At 31.3% G+C, this 25,717-nt stretch overlaps 1 protein-coding gene across 5 annotated transcripts in view; it reads right to left on the reverse strand.

Moving 5' to 3' along the window:
• Positions 1-40: 40 nt before the first annotated feature.
• Positions 41-25,717, reverse strand: part of cnn (phosphodiesterase 4D interacting protein centrosomin) — a 57,188-nt gene continuing 31,511 nt past the window's right edge. For 3 of the 5 annotated variants that reach the window (XM_076692097.1, XM_034334896.2, XM_034334894.2), the window contains exons 3-15: positions 17,832-18,049; positions 17,075-17,246; positions 16,609-16,748; positions 14,908-15,318; positions 13,941-14,171; positions 12,871-13,224; positions 7,218-7,325; positions 3,619-4,860; positions 2,744-3,031; positions 2,077-2,301; positions 1,682-1,885; positions 922-1,153; positions 41-771 (exon numbers count right to left, since the gene is read on the reverse strand). In XM_076692097.1, coding sequence (XP_076548212.1) covers positions 560-771; positions 922-1,153; positions 1,682-1,885; positions 2,077-2,301; positions 2,744-3,031; positions 3,619-4,860; positions 7,218-7,325; positions 12,871-13,224; positions 13,941-14,171; positions 14,908-15,318; positions 16,609-16,748; positions 17,075-17,246; positions 17,832-18,049 — 4,037 coding nt within the window. In that variant the 3' untranslated portion in view covers positions 41-559. Of the gene's footprint in view, positions 772-921; positions 1,154-1,681; positions 1,886-2,076; positions 2,302-2,743; positions 3,032-3,618; positions 4,861-7,217; positions 7,326-12,870; positions 13,225-13,940; positions 14,172-14,907; positions 15,319-16,608; positions 16,749-17,074; positions 17,247-17,831; positions 18,050-18,627; positions 18,946-24,491; positions 24,736-25,717 lie in introns of those variants that run through there. The other 2 variants (XM_034334897.2, XM_034334898.2) reach the window with 2 other exon arrangements.

Genomic DNA, 25,717 nt, shown 5'->3' on the forward strand with positions numbered 1-25,717 from the left:
TGGAAGGAATGATTTTAGGAATTTTAGGAATGAATTTGGTCACAAATTTCAATATTTGTCAAATATCAATGGCACTTTATTTGTGGGACTATGTACAGATGCTGAGTAAAATGATAAATTCTGAGTTTATATGTACACGAGCGCGAATTTCTGGTCTCGAAAAACACGAAATACGATAAAATGGACAGTTTTATCTTTTGTTAATTAAAACTGCGTAAATCTTTGGAAAGAAGAAACAATCTACAAAAGAACGATTACACAATTATATACAAAACTCACAATGTACAGTTTCATCTTCTTTTCAAAAGTACGCTTTACCTTCTTCATTCTTTTCTTTTCACAAATGTATGAAAATACTTTCTTGCAGTTAGCACACAATATAACAAGCGTCGCTGTCGTTTATCAATTGGTACAATTTTAATTTGAAATTTAAATAGAATCAAACAGCGCGTCAATAACAGAGATATAATAATAACGCAATTATAAAAAGTAAACTGTAACGTCAATTTTTAAAATTTGCAACCAACAGCGACTTTACATTCTGGTTCCTCTAACTCTATCAATTATCCAACGGCTCCTCGTACGTCCTTGTTTTCTTCAGTATACTCTTCGTGATTTGTAATTGTTTTGCTATAGCCTTTTCGACGTTCTTTTTGTTTTTGTTCGACGCGGATAGATGTTGAAAAGTATCCTCTAATGCCCTTCTAGTTTTCATTAGCCTTCTCTTCAGCGTTTCATTTTCTTGTTTTAAAGCTTCCACCTCGTCGAGACCTAATAAAATAAAATGGAATATTGTTAATTATTATACTCTAATTGAACGAAATTATAGATAGTTAAGAAGATTATAATAATTTGTGAAAGTTTGAAAGAATTCGGTGAAATTATTAGATATAATCATAGTAAAATTTCTATAAAAATTACCTTCTATCGGCAATGGGCTTTCGTTATCCATTTCTCGAACTGCTCTGTTACTATTGCCATTGTCTTCGTCGCTTAATAAATTTGTCATTGATTCGGTGATTTTCAAAGTATCTTTTAATGGTCTCATAGTTGTAATAGCTGCATCGCTCTCAATCCCTAAATCTGGTGAACAACTTGTCTTGCTACGTCCACCCATCGTTGGGTAACTTACAGGTAACCAATATTGCGAATTCTATATAAAAATAGTAGTTAATAGTAGTTGATTGGAAAGCAGCAAATAATCCAACTTAACACCTTTCACTATCAATTGTTACAATAATACACTGTTAACACAAATGTTGCCTTTTTGTTTTTATTGAATATTTTTATTCTTAACACATTATCTACCGTTCACAAATAAAATAAATAAGCATTATCATTTTATAACTTGGCATTAGACAAAGATTAAAGGTGTAACTCTTAGTTTCAATTTCCTCTTAAGTAAAGTGCATTTAATTTTTATTGCTTCAACTAACTCATAAACTAATTTGTAATAATCAAAATATCAACAATTAATTTTTTTTTCAACAATCGATGGACTCGAAAAATCTATTAATAGGCTTCCAGTAGAAAAAGTGTAAATAAGAATAATATGCGTCTTCTCACTTAAAAGAAGAATATTGTCTCATAGTGATAAGTATTATTGAAATAATTGACGGAATGCAACACATGCGTCAGTAACAGCGAAGGTGTTAATCGTGAATAAAAATTATCAACTAACGCTATAAGCTGGATATTCTTGCATGAAGTCCTCGCATGTTTGTTTCAGTATAGCCTCTGTAGGTATTGAAGAAACTCCACTGGAACTTGGCGCCGAATCACTTGCTTCGCAAAGTGCAACATGCCTTCGGAGTTCTTTGTTAGCGACCTCTAGCTCCTGTAATCGTACCCTATGAGATTCGTTTACTTGATTTAGATCCGATATCTGAAAACAGACGTCAAAAATTATATTTCAAATCTATATTAATTTTAATCACTATTTAAACGTGACGATGGAAGCTTTTGAACATTCCTAACCAATAATATAAAAAATAGTAGACGTGATTTGAAATTATATTCTATCATAGCAAAAAGGTTGTTCATATTATTTTGTAAAATAAATCTTGAAGACCTTACCTCTTTGTTAAATTTGTCGTGTATAGAACGGACGGTCATATCACATCTACTCTCTGTTTTCCTCATTTCTTGCTCCAAACGTAATTTATCATTCGTTAACTTAGTATTTTCTACAAGAATTTGGCTGTGCGATAGAGTGAGGTGGTCCAATTCTTTTGTCAATGCTGATATGCTTGCTTTAGCAGTTTCATTTTCTTCCTCTAGCTTCTTAATTCGTGTTCTCAACTAAAATTGGATAAACAATAAATTGTAATTGAAAAATATCCATCTAGGAATGTAAAACTCATTTCAATTTCTTTTAATTCGATAGCTAAATGTTTTTTAAATATTCTTCAGAAACAGTTGCATTAAGCACAATTCTTATTTTATTACTATTTTCACACGAAAATTAATAAAAATGAAGTATTTATTTGTATTTCATATAATTGTTAGAAGGTTAAAAAGCTTGGACATTGTAATATTTTAAACAGTAAATCTACTAAATTCTACAATAACTTTTAAAGCATTGTTTACCATTGAATGTTGGTATTAAGATTATAATTAAAAAAATTATTCTATTAATATGAATCTAAACAAATAATTGTATCTTAAACATGATATAAACTAACGTAAGTCTTAAAATCATAAATTTTTCAACTCGAATATAATCAGGAAAATAATTAATTACCGCATCATTTTCTCTGTTAAGCGTTATCAACATCTCCGCGGTTTTCCTCTCAGAGTTTTCTTTATAGTGCATCAATTCGGCTTTCTGTTTGTTCATTTCCGCTGCCATACTTTCCAGATCAACTAATTTCTTTTCTAATTGTGCTTTGCGAGCACAGTTTTGTTTATTTTCCTTCTTCAACACGTGAAGTTCGTGTGTTCTCCTTTCCAAAGACGATTGCAATTTCTCGCAGAACTTCTGCGACTTTTCCAATTTAATGATTAAGGGAGATATTTTTTCATCAAATTCCTAATAACATTAACAAAAAAATATTATAGCAATAACAAAAATTTGTATAACAGGTTAATAACTAATTTTAAGATTTTAATATTTACTGACAACTTTCAATAACTATGATTTTATTAAAATTAATAGCAGTCAAAATTTATTCCTCGTAAAGTAAAATACTTAAAGTAAAAATATTTACATTTTTCTTTTAAATTCTGAAAATTTTAATTGATAATTATTAAGATCTCGCGATTGCTTATTAGGATAGATCATAAAAATTTTAGAAATATCTGAATGTGTTTTTGAACTTTTCCTAATTTTTCCTAATTATGCATATAAGTATAATGGTGGACTAATAACAGGATTTAATCATTTCAATTTCTCAGCCAATTCAATTTTATATAACCAAATAATTAGTAATAAAGAAAACTTTAAATACTCTTAGTATTATGTTAAAAATGCAAGGTACCAATCTAAAAACCGAAATTTCGAATTAACTGATCGTATCTTTAATAATTATTGTTTTAATGGACCTTATCAATGATAAAATAACAAAGATCTTCGTTAATAATTCATTACCCTAACAACAAGAGTAAATAAATACTTACACAATCGAACGAAACGTTGCTGGTCAAATCATTTCTAAGAGCACTGAGCTCATTGTACAACAAAGCATTCGTTTCCTTCAATTCTTGTATATGATGACTCGTCTCAGAATCATTCAAATCATTTTGATAAATATTATGATAAGGCACATACTCCAAGGAGTCCTCAGAATCGCTGAACGTCTTGGTGTACTTAGAAAACCTGGATCGATTCAACGATTTCTGTTGCGTCTCCTGTAGCCCAATCCTAGCCAAAGAAACAGTTCTATCCGGTTCTGAAAACGCTTCTGAATCAGACTGCGTAGAGCCATGGTTTTTAGTAGCACTGAGCAGATTCTCTGACCAACTTTTCTTCACCGAATTATCCATCGACCTTGCGCTTACTTGCTCCAAGTTAAATGGAAGATCATTGGTCGAAAGACCCTCCAATGCGTTAACAAAATCATCAGACAGTATCTTCGAGCTCATCAACACATCGAGTACAATCCTCTTATGCTCATTACCAACTGTGTCTGCATGGTCTACAGTCTTCATCATCTCTTGCATGAACTTCATCAAGTCTTTCAAATGAGTACGTAACAATTCGCAATACTTTTTCGCTCTCTCCGTCTGGTTATCCCCGTATCCGTCGATTTCTGTCGCAATGTCCGGTCTCGAGACTAGTTTCAACCACTTCAAGTAGTCGACTTCCTTCTCTAACTCGTTCTTCTGCATCACCAGCTTCTGTACATAATCCGTCATGGTTTTTACATCAATGGGCTCGTTCCCGTCGACGTAGTTCAGTTGGATCACTTCATTGGTAAACGTTACCCTGATACCAATGTCGTTCAATTCCTTGACCAGGGTCGATAGCTGCGCGCTGGCGCTCTCTTGCATCATGTCCGACTTGTTTCGGCTCCTTTCGTGACAGTAGGTGGCAGTCATATGATTATGGAGTTTCGCTATTTCCTTGTTCTTGCTCCACAATTCCGTGTTCACCAGCTTCTGCAAATTCTGAGTTTTCACCTGCAGCTCTTTCGACAGCTGTTCGATCTTTTGATTCTTCTCCTCTATCTCTGTGTCTCGTTGCTGAAGTTGTCGAAGAAGGTCCTCTCGTTCAAGCACCTCTTCACCTTCAGTTTTCGCTGTTTCTTTTAATTTGTCGAGCTCCTTCTCTTTGTCTTGTAGTTGCTCCCTTATCGTCTGCTTCTCGATTTCTAAAACTTCTATCTTCTGTTCCTTGTCTTGAAGTCGTCCCTGCAGTTCCTGTGGAACAAATTGTATTTATGTTTGATGAGTTTGGGAAATGATATGTAAATCGTGTTAATAAGATGCTTTACATTTATTTGATTTTAAGCGCTTTGGGTTTATTTTTATTAGTTTTGTAAGATAGGAGGATATGTAAAATAATATTTAACACGTTGACTACTATATTTAAATCATACTTAAATTTCCATAGTAGTCTATAACTCAAATCGTTCAGAATTTTCGAACGATTCGAAATATTCATATTAAATACTTGAAATTATGTTGATGGGATGAGATTTGTTCAAAATTAAAATTAATCGCTTCAGCGTGGAAATCAACGTTTTACTTGTAAATAAAAGGTCTTGTTTGGAAGTAAATGAGAGTCACTTTACAAATTAAACTAACTCGTACAAATGATATGTGGGTGGTAAGAGTGAATATTTTATAGTACGTTAGTTAACTGACTCTTACTTGTCATAAAATGTAATCAAAGATAATTCTAAATTAAATAAACAATGTTGTAAAACAATTGAAAGAACTAATTGAAAGGCACTGTAAGAGCCATCAGGATGTAAGGAAGTGATTGTAATTAAAACTGAATTGTAATATAACGTACGAACGAAAACAGTTAGATTTTATAAATATAAATCAAAAGAGGTAATAAACAAATGGTTATTATTACCTACGTATACGTTTTTACAATCAATAAAACGATTTCTTTAAGAGATCTGAATAGAAAATACAAAATAGTACAATTCTTTATGAAAGTTTGCTTTCAAAAATTTAGATACATAATTTAAAAATTGTTATGATATTTAAATTGATATAAGAAACAATACTCAAAGGTGAAATATTCTTAGTTCTTCATATTGTGTATTAATTCTTTATCGGTTTCAGTTAACTACTATTTGACAATTCTTCCGTTTCATTTAATCGTATACTTTAAAAATATTTTGCTTTTTACATTAACAATAACAGGAAGATTCTTTATACAAGGTGATCGCCAACAAGTGGGACAAATTTTAACAAAAATCACTTTAACAAAAGTGACGAAATCGAGTTCGCGGCTTTATTTTTTGTTAATTAAAGTTGAAAATTTGAGTGAATGCGCCTATAACCGGCAATCTGCACAGCACCGACGAGTGAACTTCATGCAAGTAAGGACGTGTACAATCAGAATACTAGAAGCTCAACATGTGCTATTCTGCGATATTTAATGTAACGTGTGAACGGTTGACAATCCTGTATTAATTTTAGTGAATACGATGTGCGTTATAACATTTCGTCCAAGATTAAAAAAAGAATGTTTAATGATATGCAACGATTTGTCAGTACTTACTTTATACCATACTATAGCAAAAAGGAACTCAATTTCACGTGGTAAGTTTTTAGTATCCAATGGCTGGTGGCAATGACTGTACAGGCCGGTTTTAGGCGATTTTCACACGAATCTTTTAACTCTAATAACTAAAAAAACAAGTTCAAAAATCATCTCGTATAATTTGTTTCACCTGTTGTCGAATACCCTGTATAATCTAAGTGGCTAAAATTGATGTTCCAATCAAAATACAGTTATTAAATATAAAGTACTTGGGTTCTTCACATTGAAGATGAAAAAATGTTAATTTTTACTATTACTACATGGAATGTGAATGTTTACTATCATTTGGCAGCTACCTTTCTGTTTTTATATAATATATAACAGAGTAAAATTACTTCAGATCTTACATACTGTCTACGTGTTATACTATTTTCTATGTAAATGTTTAAAAGAATTGTCATTTATTTTATAGTAGATATGATGAAAAATTATGATTATTTCAAAATTGACGTTCCGTTATAAGTACTTGTTTCTAGGAATAAATGAAAAGACATTTCCCAAATTTTAAAATAATAAAAAGACAAAAGAATCCAAGTTTCTTACAATTGTACACTCACGTTCAAATCAGGCTTTCATAGGAAAAATGTCGATACAAGGTAAACAGCAATTCTTAAATCATAATTTTGACTATATCAATATTAAAAGTGATTTAAAATAAAAATAATATAACTTTTAACTATTAAATATTGTTACATTTAATATACATATAACTACGAATAACAAAGAATGTATTAATTCAAATTTTTCTGCGTAAACATTTACACGCAAGTGGTGGTGGGGGCCACAGACCTATATATAGGTATAGATATGGGGGGCCCCATTCTTATATTGCCATTTTCCCCTGGGACGCCTACGAGAAAAGGTAGAAATCTGGGACATCCCCGTATTTCCTGGGAAAATCTGATTTGATCATGAATATACTTACACCGTTCATATTTACTAACAAGTACAGAATACTTATAGGAAATTGTTGAAATAATTAAATGAAAGTTACCTCCGATTCAACTTCAATCTGCTTCTCCAAACGACTCTTCTCAGCCTTGATCGTCTCTATTTGGTCTCGTAGGTCGTTAATTTTGGCTTCCATTTCGTCGAATCGTTGCTGCACATATAAAGTATTGTTCTTGTCAATAAAACTCGGAAACAAAATCGGTTTGAACGATCGGTAGGCTTTATTTGCAAAACAGCTGCGATTACAAAGATAGTATGTTTATGTACAAAAGTTGCGTGCGACAAAATTATTGTTTGCATTTCTAAGCCGTGCTAATTAAACAAATTGAAAGAATTTCGGTGTTCATGGAATTCGTGGTAATCGAAGGTAAAAATAGAGGGACATTTGCATGCTATTAATCATCGTGTAGAATTTTCTGTTTTAGTGATTTAGGATATTTAGAGTTTCGGTTTCCTTGACCAACTGCGAGGCGAGACAAGGGTTACAATATCTGGCCCCTAAAAGCAAACAAATAGATCTAATTTGTAGTTTTACTCGATTAATGCTCTACCGATCTTCTGAACACTTAATTTGCTATTTTATTTTTGGTATTAAACTCGGATAGTTTAACAGTGGAATTTAGAATCTATGATAGTTTCAGAATCTTTAGCGTTGCGAAAGTGAAAAGAAAGCGAAGCACTAGAAAAGAAATATTCATTAACAAGCAGGGAAACAATTAGCGATATTAATTGTAAATTAGTATAATTTATGTGCATTGTGTAGTGTGCTGCAGGTGATGATTAAATTGTTGGCTACCAGTATTTTAAGTTTGTTCATCATAAATCACTTTCTTGTTTTTAAATAAAATAATATTCCTTTTTATAAAAGAAAGTTAAAAGGGTACACGACTAAATTTGATTTCTATCTGTTTCTATCTGAAGTAAATAAAAAAATGAATCATGATTTCATATTTATGTGAAAAATAATTTCATTACTTTTTATATTTATGGGAGCCAAAATTAATAAATATAACTTTTAATTCGTACATTTGTCTGGGTTAGACGATAGAAATTTTGAAATGACATTGAAGATCACTTATTAAATGTAATACAATAAATAATATTTAAAAATAATTGACCGCTAATTCAAATTTTTGTATAAAAATTCAAATATCTAATCTCCTGCCCAAAACTGACATGTAATTTAGTTATGATATACATAGTTTCCCAAATGATTGAATCATACTCTTTTCATTATCATTAAAGATATCGTTGGTTTGCCAAATAACACAACTGAGAAAAGTAAATTTTTTCAGAGAAATTATTATTTACTCACTTTCAAAAATACTATAGTAATATTTGTTTAACTTCCTTTTATTTATCAAAATCAAACACGTAATCTTAAATACACTGAATCAAGATGTTCTAAATGAAAATTCCGATTGGCTCTTTTTTAACACGACACTCAATACGTTTACCTACCTCCATCCTCATCGAGGCACACAAACAGGAGAACATTTTTAATCGCTTGTTCGATTTCAATTGTATCGAATTATAATCCTTGAAAAGATACTCGACGCGAATGCTAGGATACTTAGCACTGGTGAATATCCACAAAAAATTCAAGATAGCGTCGTTTTTTTCGAGTCGATCTTCGAATTCAGTGATGATCCGTCTTTCAAAACGTGGAAAATCGTGAAAAGTCGTTGCTTTTCAATCTCGTGACAATTCGACCGATTTTTCTCCTCGAAATTTCGCTTCTTTTTTCTCGAAGGTCGTTTTTCCCTTCGTCGTTAAGATAAATAAAAAATAATAATAATCACACGTTATTTTTCCTCGCGATTCGTACTTTAATCGTCGTTTTAATTAAAAAGTAAAAAATAAGGATACGTGGTCGGTTCCTCGAGTCTCCTGATCGAGATTCGTCGATCGTGTTTTTTAGTATTTTCTCGTTTTTTTTTTTCTTTTTATTCTTTTTTTCGTTATTGTCGTTCGTTGTGGAGGAAAGCCACGGTGGTTGGAACAGTGTCGAGACGAATTCTCGTGCGAAGACTGTCGTGAACGGATCGCGCAGACTTCGCGAGCGGACTGTCTCTATTATTAGACGAAAGGCACGTCTTCGTTTTCGTATCACGAGGATAGCATGTCGCCGGGACTTGGTCTTCCACGAATATTACTCGATAGCTGATCGTCTTAAAAAGCATCGTGCCGATTTCATTCAGTCGTATTTCTCCTAGCATCGATAATTCGTGCTCGTTTAGGATGGAATTTCTGTGTGGGTTGTCAATGGTCGTTAGACTGGAGAGTCCTAAATTAATCTGACTTTTAACATCTTGTACTCTTGACTTTTAACAGATTAAATATCATTAACCTTTAGAGTACTACGCCGGATATGTACGTTCATTGTCCGAAAAAATTGTCATTATGGCAAATTGGCCTAAAGATACATTTATTTGCTCAGAATGATACGGCTGCAACGACCTGATACACAAAGCGAGACACCCAAAGGTGATAATTTCAATTTTTTTGTAAATTTATTCCTACACGAAAGAAATATTTCGAAGTAAAATTATATCGGATCAAGAGTTTAGGATTAACTTAATTTTTTTTATAAACCTTTTGCTGTCGTTGCTTCCGTTAAACACAACTGTACGTTTGTATAATCAGGGTCGGCTTTAGGGTGTCTATAACTTTTCCAGCTTGAATTTTTTTTCCTTTTTTATAAAACGTTTTTAAAAATTAAAATTAAAATTAAGGCACCCTGGGGTGTTCGCCGCCCTGGGCGGTAGCCTAAGTTTACCATCCCTCAAACCCGCTACATACTGTTTATATTAAATTATTTCATTCAATATCCGAATATAAATAAAGTAATTTTATTCATTAAATTCTATTCGTAATAAGATATTTCTGATGTAAATATTACTGTTTTTTCAATTATATGTCTGTTATTTTGAGATGTAAATGTTGTGTTAGATGATTATAGTAACACAGTAACGTAAGAGTCAAACAGAACAGTATATTTTTCTTTTCACGTAAACCGATCGTACACGATTACACAGACATTTGTAAAATTTAAAAGGGAAATATTTCGTATAATAACTTGAAATATTTCATGAGTGTTGATACTCTTTTTATAGAGAGTAACAAAATGAAAAATATACATTTTCACTTAGAAAAACAGTTATGACCTAATAAAATTAGTTTCTATCTTTTACTCTATTATAAAATTATAGCTTCGCCCAGTTTCGTAAGACACTCTGCATATAAAACAATACTATCGTTTCCTCAAAAAGATGTTATTTATCCCCGTATTAGCACAAAATAATAAGAAACTCATTTTGTATCATTTTAAAACTGTTTCGAATTAAGAAATAATTTAAAACATCTTGTATGTGAATCGTAATTTTAGAAAAAAGGTCATTATAGTAGTATTATTGTGCTTTCTATTGTAATATTTTAATTTAATGTAACAAAGGTAGAACTAAAGTATTAAAAGAATTTATATTGTGCAACCTGTAAAAATTTTGAGTTTTTGTTGCTTTAAATGTTTTTAGATTTACATGTTTCAAATTAAAAAATAACTTTTAAAAGTAATTCTTAAAATTTTTCTTAATAAAATATTTTAAATAAAAGTTTACGATAATCAAATGAAAAATCAACGGAGATTAGGTTAATCTTTTGAAAAAATATTTAAATTTAATAACCCTTGAGGAACTGGAACCTTGGGCTACAGCTTAATTAAACTATATATAGATTCGCCCATGGGTAAATTTTGGAACAGAATTGAAGAAACACCGGAGCTTCGCAGCTTAAAAGAATTTTCTGAAAAGTTTTACACAACAGCAGGTGATTATAAATTAGTTTAAAAAATAGTATTTCTGAACAACAAAAAATTAGATATTTTTTATACGTTATAAAATTGTTGTAAAATTGTCCATAAGGTTTTAAAATTTAATATTTTCCCTCCATAATTTCCTTAGTATAATCCAATCCACGATATAAATTAACGAATAACTTTAATTTTTATTAATTATAGTCTCTCGAAAGCTTCGTCAATTTATATTTGATTTACATTTGCAAAATTTGACATAGTTCTGTCAATTTTGATGATATATATGCCAATAAAATTTAAAAGATATATGGAAAATCTAATTATAAATTTATCAAACAGTCTATTTGAAATAAAAAACATGTAGAGTTGAGTAGCTTGGACTTTGAGGAAACAGTATGCAGTATATGATTTTATGAAAGAATTAGTTAGGAAAACAGTATAAAAAAAAATTGTACAAAAATTTATTAAAACTTGTCAGTGAAATAAAAAATTTACATATAACTGTATAAAATACAACTATTCAAATCAACAGCGGTACGCATACACAAGTTAAAGGTATAATACTCTTGTTCGTAGTTTTTATCCATGCCATGCGTTAATACTACGAATTCGTGCAAAAAAGTATATTTTTTCTTTAAAAAAAAAAATGATAATCAATAAAAATATTTGAAACTTCTTGATAAAAATCGACAAAAAATAAATAACAAACAAACGAATAAAAAAAGAAACCTTTATATATGTAGGAAATTGTAGTTCAAAAAGTGATTGAAAAATTACTAAAGTCTGAGCTCGAATCCTTTAATGCGTACATGTTGAATAGTGCACAGCTACTTGTTGTCTCAATTTTTCAAATTAATAAATGGTAGCCCAAAAGCAGTAAGTGTCATGCAGTGAGAGTGATGATTGGCGAAAAGTAGAAAAAGAGAAGTAGAAGATGTTAGGTGATATTCAGTATCTCTGAAAGAAAGAGAAACGTTTGATAATAGTTAAGCCATGCATTACAGATTCAAAGATCTGTCTCTACGCTTGCAAATTCTCATACAGTATAACTAATTATGTATTTGTTAAGAATTACAGTCGTTTATAAAAGTATTCGAACGATTGCATTCCGAATTGTTAATAAATAAAATATACACATTAGGTTCAAATTTTCAAGATAATATTGCAACTGATGTAATGGTCGCATTAGAAAAGAAAGTGGATAATTGGTGGACATTTAGATACAAAATATGATAAGTATAGAAAGTTCATCTTTTACTAAAAATACTTTTAGTAGAAAAATTGAAAAATAAAAATCTTTTTTCTTTCATATTTAAAGATAAGTCTAATTTTTTGTTCTAAATATATAAAAATTTTACTATGCATATTAGGTGTATAAATTAATTCGATGCCTTTAATATTACACCTTCGTAATTACCATTTTAAATTTGAATATTTATCCACGCTTCTGTATATTTAAAAAGTGGCACGAAAATATAATAACGATACAAATTATTTCGATAATTAGAGCTATTATAATTGTTTAAAAATCTTCAATTTAAAAAAATGAAACAAGAACACTTAATATGTGTGAAGGGTGACAAAAATTTATGGAACTACAGACTACTTAACCCTTTGATTGTAAAGGCCACCGCGATTCGCCTGAATTAAGATTTTAGTAATATGTCTACGATATTGATATCATTACTATTGTATTATAATAATATTAACTGAATTGTATGTATATTGCGAAGGTTACAGTTTGAATTTGTTGATACATTCTTATCAATCATGAAAATAATTTAGGGATAATAATGTAAAGCTTCAAAAAAGAAACTTTTATCACTGTATGATCTTTTAAAAACGTAGAGACAACCGTGCAAAGTAGATAAATCATGATGTCCACCTGATTGCTGGGATCTCGCTCCGGATCATCCGTCATGTCGGTGCTGAAGTCTCTTCGAATAAACTGATTATGACTATCCCTCGATGACTGGATATTCTCGCACTCTCGTAACCTGTTCAATTCGATTTCCAACTCCATGATCTTCTGTTCCTTCCTCAGCTTCACGTTCTCCAGTTGTTGTTGTCTCTCCATGAATCCTTGGATTGTCTTGATGGCTTTCTCGTGTTCTCCTTCCAACTTCTTCAGCCTGTAGTCCGTCGTTTCAACGTGCTTTTGCATGTTACACAACTTCAATACCAATTGCTTTCTTGATTCTTCTTGACGTTTCAAGTCAGCATCTTTTTCTTCTATTTCCTACAGTTAATATGTTTTATTTGTATAAATGGACAGGTGTAAATTAACTTTAGGAATCCCAGGAAGAGGTCAAAGAATGTTTATAAAATTTTTAATTCCTAAGTATTTTTTTCTTTTTTTTCAATTATCATAACTTTAGTAGATTATTAATCATCTAGTTTTGTGTCTAAAAATAAAATTCGTTATTATAAATTAATTAGGATTTGTATTGACAGATAGAATGAATAGAAATTTAATATGATCAATAACAATTTTAAGAACTAAAGCATATGTATATAAGAAAAAGACATTTAATTCTTCTTTAAATTTTCAACTTTGGTTCCATAGAGGATTTTCTGTGTCCATATAGGTCCAATCTAATTTACTTTGTAAAATTTAAAAACTTAATGAAAGAATAGCGAGTAACATGTATAAATTTTCAAATAATTATATCAACACACATTAAAGTCTTCTTAGTTACAAATTTTTACAGATTTTGTAAGCCCCACAGTTCATAGAAAAATTATATAAAAGTATAGAAAATACTTGATTTATTGAAATCATTTTTTCTTATTTTTGAAAGGTCGAGTTTAAACTTTACAAAACCTTGTGATTCCTAGAGTTAATATTATTTATTATATATCTTTACAGAAGTAAAAAAGATTAACTGCAAGCGTATTTCAAGACTGAAGTAATTCGAGGAAGTAAAAAGGGGAAGGATAGAAATTTCCACGAACCTTGATCAAATCTCTCACGTCTTTGACCTCTCCGCTAAGAGTTTGCAATGGCGACTTCATTCTCGTTGACCTTTCTCGGTTTGGTTCCCAATCGAGACAAGTGTTTGCCTTCTTCGTCATCCCTTGGACACACGTTAACTTCTGTCCCATTCTCGATTGTAAAGGATCTTCAATTGGATTCATAGCCGATGGACTGCTAGGTGGAGATCGCTTGGCGTAACCGTTTTCAAACTGTAATGAAAATTAATTAAAGATTTTGAAAATTATTTATCCGATATAACTCAAAATAACATATTACGTAAAAACTATTTAAAGAAAGTATTATATTTTATTCAGTCCTTTGGAAACTAATACAATTACAGGGCAGTAGTAAAAAAAGACCGATTTTAGACTTTTTGAATGCACACTTATTTACCTATAATTTAATAGGAAAATTATAAAAACCATGTATAAACTTTAGAATTTTTCCATTAATAAAATTCATCTAATAAGGGTTTCAAATTATTGCATAATAAATGATGGATTTTGAAACATAGAATGTCTGACATGATTTAACATAAAAGTATTACAAATTACCATTTGCAGTACATATATCAATTTGAAACTTAAGGTTTGGTGGAAATTACTACATAAACCCTTCATTAACATTTTCAATGTATCTGCATAATAATTATGCATTTCAAAAAAATTGATCAATAACAGCATTTTCTAAAATTAACCAAATTATACCACTGTTCTTCATTACATTGTAAACTCTAATTATGCTCAAGCATTATTTTATTTTTATTGCACAATGAATATTGTAATCACATACTACTATATTATTAAAATTTAGTAACTTCAGAACCATGGCTTCGCGTTTACACCAGTAGCAACAGATAAACTATTATCTATAACCTGTAGTATAATTTTCATTTGATAATTGCAACAAAATACATGCAAATAAAATAAGAAATCAAAGAATCACCTGAGTGAGTAGGGCACGATGTTTGTTGTTCAGATCCGTGAGGGCATCGTCCCTGGTTTTTATAGAAGCCCTTAACTGATCGACTTGTTTCTTTCTTTTCTCTGAAACTGCATTCAGCTCCTCGTACGCTCGATACTTCTCATCCAGCTGAGCGTTTTTCTCCTTAATGATTCTTTCTTTTTCAATCAGCTCGTTTCGACTCTGTTGAACGACGGTATCTCTTTTCAACACTTGCTCCTCCAGCTCTTTTACCTTCTCTCGTAACTCTTCTATGTCTTGCACCCTTTCTGCAGCCAAATTCTCTTTCAAACGCGTCTCAGCTTCTAAACGTTCCCTGAATTCGTCCCTTTCGCTCTCCAGCTCTTGTGCCCAAACACGTTCCTCTTCTAAACTGTTCGTTACCTGTTTCACCTATATTAATCCATGAATAATTGTATCATAATTGACCTTGGTTCGTTTTGGATAGATTGTTGCTTGAACATAATTTTCTATAACTTTCCTTATAACTATAAGCGTACCACATTAACTAGTACAAGAATAATATTTAACGGACAATTTTTATGAATTTTCATTAAAATTGCGAGAATGTCAAAAATACAGATTTCATTAAAATTTGTCAACGATTAGTACAGTATCAAAACTAATATAGCTCGTCCTATTTGCAGAGTATCCCCAAAAATCACAGAATTAATGTTTAAAAAATTTTTAAATGTTGAACACTTTCCACCACAAACAAAAATAATTTTTATCAGAATCAATAAAGAAGAAGTAACTGTTTATTTCTCTGAATACTAAATACTCAAATATACAACGTGTTGCAAATGTTTTATGAGTGAAGAATATCGGTGCAAGCTCTTGCACGAGCAGAAGCGTACTGATTAATTTTTTTCCCTCTTTTTGAGGAATGATAGCCGGCTTATCAGGAAACGCATTCCTTTCGCGGCAGCTGAAGGAAGTGGATACTGATAAGGTAAAAACGATGTAGATACATAGGAAGAAAAATATGTAGAACAGTATTTACTTGTCGATTGTAGCGTTCACGAACAGTGTATCATTCTTTAGGATGAGTTCCGTGGAAATGAGTCAGAAATGAATAAGTCACCTTCTCTACTTTCCTTAGAATTCATTTGTATACTATTATATTTTTTGTTCGTTTCTTAGGACATGTAATTTTGCCCTTTATAGTACGTATGACAATTCATTTTATTGAAGTTTTATAAAATGAACCTTTGTATTTTATACAATAAGCTAAATATATCATAACAAATAGCTTCAGTAATTTATTCAGACCCTTATTAAAATCATTAATAATAATAAAACCTTTTTTCCCTCTATATGTCTTAGATTAATAGAATTAATCTAACACACACACAGTGAGTTTAATATTAATGGATTAAATATGGTTCTCATTATTTAAAACGTTTGAACAATTAAACATTTTATTTTATTTTAATCCACTAATATTAAACATATTTGTATATTCATAAATATATACGGCAATAAAGCTAATTTAAATTATTTGCATGATATAATTAAGGATTATCAACAAGGGTGTCCCGCGACTTTTGAGTAGGAATGCTCGTTAAAAGATATACATATGTTTCTTCTTGTATGAAATTATTCAAAAAAATACTTGGAACTCCAATAACCCACGTACCACTCAATGTGTTAATAAATTACATATTCTGAATGACATTTTACCTCGGCCTCTAGAGATGCAACAAGTTCCTCCATTTGATGCAATTTCTCTTCGTTCTCCAGTGCCTTCTCTGGCGTAATGCCGAATGCTTCCTTATAGTAGATTGATGCATCTGCAACCTTTTCCTGGTATTCCGCTAATTCTGTCGTAACAGAGAGCAGCACAACATTTTCATCGCACCGAGGATAAATTAGTCTTAAGGGAGGCAAAGAGTGTAAATCGAAAGAGGAATTCAAACGAGCAACGGCATAGTTACGACTAAGAATGAAAATCGATAAATTAAAACCTTAGAATACATTACTTTTTCAGAATCTATTTTAGAGTTTATTATAAATTAAATGGAATATTTATAATTACATAATAATACAAAAATTATGAAAGATCAAATATATAAACTGTGCATATTAAAACAAAAATCATGGAAACTGAAATAATTCCTCCATTTTCATTTGAAATCTCACAACTAACCTTTCTCAAGCAGCCTGATCTTTTCTCGTTCATTTTCAAGGGACTGTTGATATTGAGCTTGATTCCTCGAGGAAGCTTCTTTTTGTTCTTCAATTAATTCGAACGCTTTGGCTGCTTGACTAAGAAGTTCCTGCTTCTCAAGTAGCTCCTTCCTCAATGATTCAATTTCAACCTAATAGTAAAAGTAAATCTCGTGAACGAAGACGTACAATAATTTAATTAGAATAATTAAAATCCATCTGTCGTTATCTATTAGATTTTTCATTCCCAGATACTGAATTATTTAGTACCCTAGTTTTTAAATTATTCTTTCTAATATGGTTTTGTACAATTAATGCAAAATTTGTAATTAATTGTTCGTAAAATTACATATAAAATTAATATATTTTGGTCAACAAATAAATTGAATTTATTTAGTTATAAACTGAAATAAATTTGACTAGCTTATGACAAATTTAAACAGTTTAAACTGGAAAACATTGTATAATTTTAAAAAATATAATTTTTTCCGATGCATTTATTTGTATTTTACCAAAACTTAAATAATAAACCAAAGAAACCGTGTTGTAAAGTCGATCAAACATAGCGCACTGATAACATCTGAAACTTAAAAAGGTCAGTACAAACTTAATGAAAACAAAAGAAAATACATATATGTGAAAAAACAAATTAATGCCAATTCAAATGACATAAATTCATAACTATATAAGAAATTATGATTAATAATTAACTGAAGATCTATGAAACGTGCAGAAACCTTCAACTCAATATTCTTCTTGATCGCATTTTCGTCCGCCGACGTAATACCCATTCGTTCTTCGAGAAAGTAAATTCGTAATTTAAGGTTGAAGTTCTCCTTTTTAAGAGCTTCTAATTGGTCTTCGTATTCTTTCATTGTTCTACCGATTCCTCCCCCGTCTCTAGTTCCGATTACCCCCGTTGGGGAGGTCTTACCAGGCGATTTCACATTTGTACCTGAAATAGAAAAATAAATGCTTTTAGTTTTTCTTATGTAAATGAGTAACACAATTGCATACTATCAAACGTTTCGTTTTCTAAAAAATTTTAATTCTGTTGATCTATTAACCACCTTTCTGATACTAGGAATCATTATACTTCGTCACAATTATATTCATTACATTATTTTAATCATTCTCTGATATGAAATATTATATATAAAAATGGACGATTAATAAAGTCTTACTATTTTTACTACTAAAACTCTTACTAATCACTACATAATTAAAAGGATGAATAGTGTTTACTTAAAATTTTTATTCGAATATATCATAACTTATTACTATTATGATAATAATATAATAGTAGGAAATAAATTATAATGCATAAAAATAGAAAAAGATAATAAGGACTTGACGATAATAATTAGTCTTACTTTTCATAATTAGCAAGACAAATAATACCATAATAATAATAATAATAAAAATACGAATAATAGAAATACATAATAATGTAATAAGTACCTTAACCTAATAATAAAAAAAAAAATAATAAGAAACAAGAAAATTGATGATTAGAGATTATTAGAACCTTACTTTCCATAATTAGCAGAAGAGATGGTGTTACCCTAATACCATTGGGTATTTTATCGACGTCAGAGCTTCTCCTAAGTCATTTCTAATGAAAGAATTTTAACGAGTTACCAACTTCTTCACACGCGAAATTTTCACCGTTTACGTGTTATAACGATCTTTCAACAAGTCACCGGTTTGATCACGGCTACGATATACTCGTTTACATTGATCCGATGACGGTAACTTTACCTTTAACATTTACGTGCTGAACATGAGAACCCAAATTTTGTACGATCACGTTTACGACTATGACAGTTTCAAGCTTCCTAACCCGTAACCCCCTTTCTGATTTTCCATCAAATCTATCCGAGTTGCCGAGAAATCGTGAACAAAAGACAATCTATCAACGACGTCATAAACATTTACGTAACTAATTATAAGCTAAAGGGACCCTCGAATGATCAATATTTATTGACAAATTACATTCACCTCTTACATTCAATATTTATTGAAAATACATTCAATTTTTAATTAACATTATTGATATAATTCAGTAGGGGTCAAGATGAGCCTGGTCTTTCCAAAAATGTGGGCTGATCCCCTCACCATTTAAAAATTCTAAGATTCTGAAATTTCCAAATTCTACAATTTTGAGGCTTTAAGCCCTGAGATTCTAGGGTTTTAGATCCTGTTGTAAAATCTTATGAAATGCAAGATATTAAATATTTGACACTGTCAATAAAGCCAAAAAACTTGACCCACTCTATCCAGAATTCTTACGATTAGTTACAATTCCAATGGTTGATATTTGAAAATGTCTAATCAAACGAAAACTTGTATGTACATAAATACATACAGTTTTAATCTTATCAGTGAAAACAAAAAGAAAAGAGTATGGACTAGGGAGTAACTTTTAAGAAGAAACATTTTTTCTTTGAAACTTGAAAACATTTTTTTAATTATTTTTGTAAATAAGAAGTTTTTTTTACAATGTATTAAATTTAGTAAGACCAGCTATCATGAAACAAGATACAGTTATGCGAAAAGCTATTTCAGTTGAGGAACAGTTGTCATTAAATCTCCAATTGTCTTAACATATGTTTCTTGGTCGTGTAAATCTGGAACGTGCATGAGAAATACCATATTAACGAAGGCATTTCTGCCATGTAAAAGGAAACCTATGGACAAAAAGTACCGCGTAAAGAAAGGAACCAGTGTACTTTCAATAGCTCTCAGATGATTAATATTGTCAATACTAAAAATATTTTGGTTTTCATCATTTTGCCTTCTCAATATTTGTTCAACGTGTATACACGTCGTATAAAATAAAAAATTACCATTTGCTATAAAAACTCCAAAGAAGTAATAAAAACGTCATTGGGTGGTATGTGTTCTTTATATTACCATTAAAACTACTATGTATTTTATAAGAAAAAGTTTGACTATTCTCTTTGGTATATTGGATATTCCCCGTACAATGTATTACTTTTTACAAACTGACAATGAGTCCGAATTATTTTGTATACTTTACTGAATATTTTAACTTCTTAAAATTATTTTCTTTCTGTAACTTTTCTTACGTATAAATTTTATTATTTTTTGATAATTCTTAAATTTTTAATAACAATAACCTTTTCAACAATGAACTGTTAATTTTTTATTGAATAAAAATGTAATCCTTTTTCGTTTAGCTTTACTTTTTTTGTAAAATTTATAATACGAACATTTGCCCTGCATTCGACGTGTATACTCTTCATTATTTGATTTTAATAATGCATCCCGTGAGCAATTTTTAAAACTAAATTCCGTCGTTAACTGGTTTATTATTGGCAATTCGTCAATCTATTCCCTCATTGAAATGCTGACAATAGATATGAGGGACGGACTGGCCCATCGGGAATTCGAGAAAATCCTTGGTAGGCAGTTAGGGAATTGGGGCCTAATTAATTAAAATTAGGGCTCGTGATGCTACTAATCTCCCAGTAAAAATTTAAATCCCAGTTCACCCCTGGTAGATATTGGTCAGTTGAAGGTCCTCTTAAAATGTGAACTGCTCTTCCCCCTTCCATCAAAATTATTAGAAAAAGTAAAAAAGAAAGCATTTATCAATTCATAAAATGTAAATAAAGATAAATATTTGGACCGAGCTGCAATATAATATTCTTATTACGTGATATTATAAATAAAAACTGTTAGAATTAACAATTTTCATTGCAATATGCTTTAAAAAAAACATCATCAGTATTTCTCAGTGGGGTGTTTCTAAAATTACAATTTTTGTATTGTTAAAAATAAAAGAGCATTGAAATAGTTCTCGTTATTCAGTTATTAATTTGGTTGCTACGCGATTTCTTATAATCATTGTTCCTTATTTATTTCATGCGAGTGAGTGATTTTTGAATTCTTGCCAATGCAATGGAGTGCAGAGTTTGTAACAAACAAGTTCCACTCCCGTGAAAAATCGATCGTAACGCAAACGCGACTTTGAGAACATGAAAACTAAAGATAAGCATGTCTCGATTAGGTCTCTTTTAAGGATACGATCCTCCTCGTGACTAACGAAGACAGTTAACGCAAAATCAGCGGGAGGTGGTTTTTTTCCTCCAGGTGGACTTTTTGCAATAATTGAACGTTGAATCGATCCTATTCTCGAATTCATTCGAGCTACGTGAGTGATGCCAATTTCGTGATGCTAAACGTGCGCCGCCGTCTTGCTCCCTTTAAATCTTTTCTGGCGCGTCACCAAGCGCCGTTAAACCTTTCAGTCGATCCTTACCACCGTCGCTTTCGATGCTCGTTTGATGCACATTTTTACAGTTCTTCCTTCCATTCCCTTTGTCAGTTCTCTTCGTTCATTAACCATGCTCTTCGCTGTGTCGTTCTCTTTCTTCTGGCATGCGATTCGTAGACAAAAGATGACACGTTTTTGTCCCTCGGTACCTCTACCCACCGGAGATTCCATCTGACGTTTTAACCGTTTATTTGAGGATCGTGAATTCTTTTGTATTTTAGGATCAAGCGAAGTGGTAAAGCACCGATGAAATTCTTTTTTATCGAATTTTCCATATACTGATATCGTTATGATACCGGGGAAGAATCACTATTTCAAGGAGAGCTTCCAAAATAATCCTTTCGTTATTAATGTAGGGGTATCAATTTTTATAACACTGCACTGTCAGGTAAAAATAGATAGTATGTATTTTGCCTAGCTTTTAATTTTGGACCTTTCGCTCTGTTATCACCTCCGACCCAATGCTTTCAATGGGTAATGGAATTTTGTCAATATTAATTGTTATAGTTTTGACGATAGTGGTCTTCTCGAGTATAGTCTGCATAATTAATTATTATATCTCAGTACTCTGATGTGTGCGGGTACCCGAAATTTCGAACTCCGGTCGGTACAAATCAATTGCGTAAAAACAGTTCAATATATTCAAAATAGACAATAATGTTAATATCGAGAACCGCTCAATTTGATAGGTGTATAGGAGAGGGGAAAAGGGGGATCGTCTGTCAGGCTCGTCAGTGGGGCTGACAACAGACGATCCCTACCCCATACATCTATCATACCGCAATTCGGAACTTCGAACTGCATGCCGGGCGACTGGTTGCGAGAACGCTGTCACCGATCGTCTCGCCGCCACCTAGCGGTCCCCAGCCCGAACTAAAGGCGTCCGGGGTGACGAAACCCTCATCTCTTCCTACACTTAAACGCCTACAGGTGTATTTATTTAATAGGGCATAATGTTATACGATGCATAGCTTTCGAGATATCAATATTATTAAATGTACAACAATACTTTCACCACAATAGCATCAGTGTTTTCTTCTAGAAGAAAAAGTTAATCTTAGGCATTCGGTTTATAGAAATTCAGAATATAATACTAGGGGATATAGTTTAAAAAAAACTAAGCCTAAACATTGAACGAATGTTATTTAAGATCATGATCTTGACGACATACATCATTGGAAGTGCTACCTCTCTCCATCGACATACCAAAAGTAGATGAAAGTATTGTTGTTATTACATTTAGAAACCAATATTTCGAAAACTATGAATCGTTGCGCACTAGCGGTTTGCAGTATTCTTTTTGTTGATAAAAATATCTATCAGATACACCTATCAAATTGAGGGGTCCCGGGAATAACATTCTCTGCCAATGATCGTATTTCAAACAAAATGCTATATTGAATCTCGGTTATCGGGGCAACTCGCTCGAACTCATCTGACCTTTCCCGAACTGGTCTGATTATGTCGGACTAACCGAGTGTTCATATGACTCGGGTACCCGCCCAAACCCGTTCAACTTTATTCGATTCGACTGCTCGAGTGCTCAACACAGACGGGTACCAGTACACCTCCACAAGACAAAGTTTATTATAACTTAAGAAAATTTGGATATTGAGTTTAAGAAGTTTGAAAACCTTTGAAAACTTAATTTCGGTATAAATATCATAAAAAAATAAAGTAGAAAATTCTATCGAAGATATGGGACTTTGGAACGTGTCACTGGATTCAGTGTCCACAACATGAAAACCATTGAAAAGTAAAGAAGGCCGATCTCTAAAATAACGTATCTAGATGATAACTTCTGGGACAGTCAAACAAGTGTATCCAAATGCATCTGTCACTTGTGCTTTAATACAGACTATTAAGCACGGTAGTTTGCAGTACGACGTTTCTTTGTGCGACACAATTCAGCGCGAACAAGTAGGAACATTGGGTGTATTCAACAAGGTAAATATTTAGGCAGTTTAACGACATATAACAACGCAAGGTTAAGTATCGGTGTTTTATGATTAAATATGTAAGTGATTAAAAACATTGCGGTGGTGATTAATAAGATTTTTAATTAAGTGCTTTGTTAATCCTATGTATATTTTCGAATTTAATTCTTGAATGGCAGCAGGGCCGCGTCTAGAGTTCTTCAGGCCCCAGGTATACAAATGAAAACCGGACCCCTTCTTATACATTGTATATTTCTTAATTAAATTTAAAGGTCAAAGTCAGCAAATTTATTTATTTCAGGAAAATTTTCGGTCGACTAGTAGGAATTTGGAGCCTAATTAATTAAAATCAGCGGGTTCGTCATGTTACTTACCTTACGGTAAAAGTTTAAGTCTCATCCCATCCCTGATAATGACAAATACCTTTATACGGGCCACTTCTTTGACCAGGCTCTAGGCATCTGCCTATATTTCTTAAAGATAAACGTAGCCCTGGATAGCAGGACTGATTTGAATTCTAATTTAATAATGAAATTTAATTTCTAGTTCTATTTCAAGCTAGTTTTCTAAATTGTATAATCGAGAGATGAGGACGGACCTTTTTGACTAATTTAATATTTTACACGATTTAATTGCTTAATCAACTTCAACTTAGTGTTTTAAACAATTCTAAATATTATTATTGAAAGGCAAGAATGTTGCTCTGAAAAGAGCATAGACAATTTTAATGATAGCAGCCACTTTATCGACGGAGTAACAAGGTGTTACGTAATAATTCCGTATCAACTTTTTTTCTTTCCTCTATTACGTTCTTTCATTGCAAGATTAACGCGTCTATTCATCAAACGATTACACATATTATTCTTAAATGAATCACTTTTTACACATCATAAAGGATACACTGGGACGAAGTAATTTATTCGACGACCTCTAAATGATCTGAATTGTTAATTCCAATTAAAACAAAAACTCTATACCTAGTGCATAATATTAGAAACATTCAATTTTCAACAATTAAATTGTAAATATGATTGATCTAAAATTTAAATTAACAAACTTTTGGTTAGAATCTCATGCTGGAAATATTGCACTTTTTAATAGTAATAGGTTAAATAGGCTATTATTGTTGTTAATAAATTTTTATAAATATTTCGTACCGAACATAACTTGAATTTTTATTGGCTTGTCCTGGATGTTTTCGAGGAGGGTCGAAGCATTTAAGCGCGACCTACCACATCCCATCCCACGTGGAACCTTATCACCTTATCGTATCGTCACATTTTAAGGAACTTTTTTAACGATTAAACATTTTGAAGAAATATCCATAGAATTATTCACGGTTGTTCAGAAATATCGTGGATGTTTTTACCGTGGGCCGCGCAAACACCAACTGAAAGAGAATGGTTGAGCAGCGCCAAAGTTTACATCGCAATAACGTGCAGTTAAAATTATATTCGGAGCGTATATCGTATCACGTACTAGGTATAGGCAGACTTTTCAAGGATTCTTCGAGCCACAACATCGTGCTTTGGAAAGACTTATCAATTTTATTTTTTATATGTTTTCTTCATTCCCGAGAAAATTTTAAAACAATTCTATTTAATTCTCTACAAAATTATTTATTAAAATTGATCAAATACATGATATCATCACATAATAACATCCTCCGTTCAATGTACGCATATTCTGTAATTGAAAGATATTCTTTCAAATAGATTATGATTTTCAAACTATTATTAAGGTAGAAATAGCTACTGAATCATCTTATTCTTTCTAATAAATTATCCCAAAATTCCCTTCAACAGAAAACGATCTTGTATGAAACAAAATTAGAAAAGAGAAGTACTACTTTCATTCATCACTTTGTGACAGTAGAAATAAAACAGACGAGTCACTAACTGCAAAATTAATTTCCATGACAATCTGTCTACACCCTGAGGTATCTTAAATTGTTTCTTTTATAAAAAATATTTACTTGATTCCAAATACTTTGGAACTTTATTTTAAGAATTGAAGGATAGAACAGAAATAAAATATCCTTGTAATAGAAAATTTGCTCAGTACAATAAAAAGAAACTACTGATTTTCATAAAGATTTTTTGGGAGTGTTTGTTAAACTAAACTAAACTTACACTGATTGATAAATCATTAATGCAATATAAATAAAGATACTTTAGCCAAGAAATATTAGTAATTTGTTGTATTGAAAACGCTGAAAGCTGTAATTTTCTGCTAAAATTAAGTTTAAGCAATACATTTTGTAATTTTAATCAATTGACGATATTCTAAGAATCGAAAGAATTTTAGTACAAGAAGAATTTCATTTAGTATTTGTCTCATATGACACAAAAGGAAAGTACACAATATCCATTTCTTACTGCAG

Source organism: Osmia lignaria, chromosome 14 (genome assembly GCF_051020975.1).
Source record: "Osmia lignaria lignaria isolate PbOS001 chromosome 14, iyOsmLign1, whole genome shotgun sequence".
NCBI lineage: Eukaryota > Metazoa > Arthropoda > Insecta > Hymenoptera > Megachilidae > Osmia > Osmia lignaria.